The sequence below is a fragment of the Pterocles gutturalis genome, unplaced genomic scaffold (genome assembly GCF_000699245.1).
Source record: "Pterocles gutturalis isolate BGI_N339 unplaced genomic scaffold, ASM69924v1 scaffold31210, whole genome shotgun sequence".
Classification (NCBI taxonomy): Eukaryota; Metazoa; Chordata; class Aves; order Pterocliformes; family Pteroclidae; genus Pterocles; species Pterocles gutturalis.
In genome coordinates, this window is record NW_010139216.1 from 3,124 (window position 1) to 5,013 (window position 1,890).

The following is a 1,890-nucleotide window of genomic DNA, read 5'->3' on the forward strand; positions in this document are numbered from 1 at the left end:
GGATCCCGAGAGCAAACACAAGGGAGGAGGGCAACAGGGCAGAGAAGACGGGAGATACCCCCTGCCCTCACCCAGGAGGTTGCACTTTGCTAGAAGGTGCCTGTTCAGTAAAATAAATCTGAACCTCCCCTCCAGTATTTAAAACGCTTATGAAGCGAAAAAAGCAGCCCTTCACCTCTAGGGACTGGGACAGGGTGGGCACGATCCGACTAATCAGCATCTTCACTGTAACCTCGGTTCAGATGTAACTACCAGGAAATTGCACTTGGTGATTGTCTCATTACACTTTTTTTTTGTCCTTCCTAAAACTAGATTTATTTTCTGTACAAACTTGGCTTGAAATATAAACCACATAAAGTTCCCATTGAAAATAATGAGAATCCAGTATCAAAGATGAAGTCTCAAGAGAGACAGGGTGGGGGAGGAAGCAAAGGAGAGCAAGGGTGGAGGAAAAGAACCAACAACAACAAAATGAGAGGAGGAGGAGGAGAGCTGTGAGAAGGGGAGGCAGCAGGGAGAGCTAGTCTCCCACATCGGAGTCCCGGTCACCGATGAGCCAGAGGATGTGAAAGCTGAGAGCGAGGAGACCTGTTCCAATCAGGTCGCCCAGCGCTGTCAAGTATGGGATGGAGAAGTTGTCAGGATCGAGGTCCCTGCCCCACATCCAGTGCACCATCCAGTCAGCAATGTACAGAAGAATGAGAACCTGGGAGGTGGGAAGAAAAGAGCCACATCAGCCACAAATCCTGCCCGCTGCAATCCCCGTCTCCACGGAGCATCACCCGCGGCAACTCCAGCTGCACAGGTCAGGCTCAGTGACCACAGCCTCAGCCCAGGGAACAGAGCTGGTGGCAGGTTAGAGCCACCCTGCCCAGCGCTGCACTCCAGGCACTTCATGGGGGCTGCATCGCCAAAGCAACAAGTACGGCACAACGAGGAACCCCCATCCAAACCCCCCGTGTCCTCAGCAGCCTCTGCCCTGTCCTTCTTTAGCTTCACATCACTTATCAAATTTAGAAGACTAATTATCAAATAAAAAAATATCAAATTTAGCATGGAGAATACTGTCACCCAAACACAAAAATGTCTGAATTTTGCATCTCACTTTTCAGCTCTAACCAGAACAAGTTTGAAGAGATATGGGACAAAGAAGGGACTTGGAAGCAACATCTGGCTTCCAGAAATAAGAGCAACTGCCCAGCAGCTGAAAGCAGCAGGGTGTGATGTTCTCCCCCATCTGCTTCAACGCAGTAAGGGGCTCCTATCAATACCTAAAGACAGAAGAAATCCACACCAGATCCTCTCAAGCCTTAGGTCTGGGACAAGGATTTGAAGTGGCCACAGGCTAATGCCTCTGGTGTCTCTGGGGCTGGGAGGGTCTCGCTCAGGACCCCAGCAGCCAGCACACAGCGGTCCCTCTGCCACCAGCTCCCGCTCCGGTGCCCCCGAGCCTGCGGGCTGCTCGGAGCAGTGGCTCTGCAGAGCGGCTGCGAGCGGAAGCCCCCTCCAAGTGCCCGAGCAGCCGGCAGGAGTTCACAACCTAAATTTAGCCTCCTGGCTGACAGCGCTCTGCTCTTGCCTCTGATGGATGCTCTGACTCATTTCCTCATGCTGGCCTCGGCTGTTGATTTTAGGGGACACTGAAACCAGGCACAGCTTGAGGGGGGAGCGTAGCTGAGCTCAGTAGGAAAGTCCCGAACCAGAATGTCCCTCCCTGCTCTCCTACGCAGGCAGCCAGGCTCCTGCAAGCATCTGCTGGATTTCTGCGGCATGAACACCCCCCAGCCTGTGTGTGTCCCTCCGAACAGCCATCGCTCTGGGCTCACACAGCTCCTCCGGGGAGACCGGGAGCCCCACGCCGCAGAGCTGGTGGGTCTCTACCCTGCAGGA

The 1,890-nt window shown here is 53.7% G+C and overlaps 1 protein-coding gene across 1 annotated transcript in view; it reads right to left on the reverse strand.

The window, feature by feature from the left end:
* Window positions 1-240: 240 nt before the first annotated feature.
* Window positions 241-1,890, reverse strand: part of SLC41A1 (solute carrier family 41 (magnesium transporter), member 1) — a 16,648-nt gene continuing 14,998 nt past the window's right edge. The window contains exon 10 of the mRNA XM_010083284.1: window positions 241-706. Coding sequence (XP_010081586.1) covers window positions 521-706 — 186 coding nt within the window. The 3' untranslated portion in view covers window positions 241-520. The remainder of the gene's footprint in view (window positions 707-1,890) is intronic.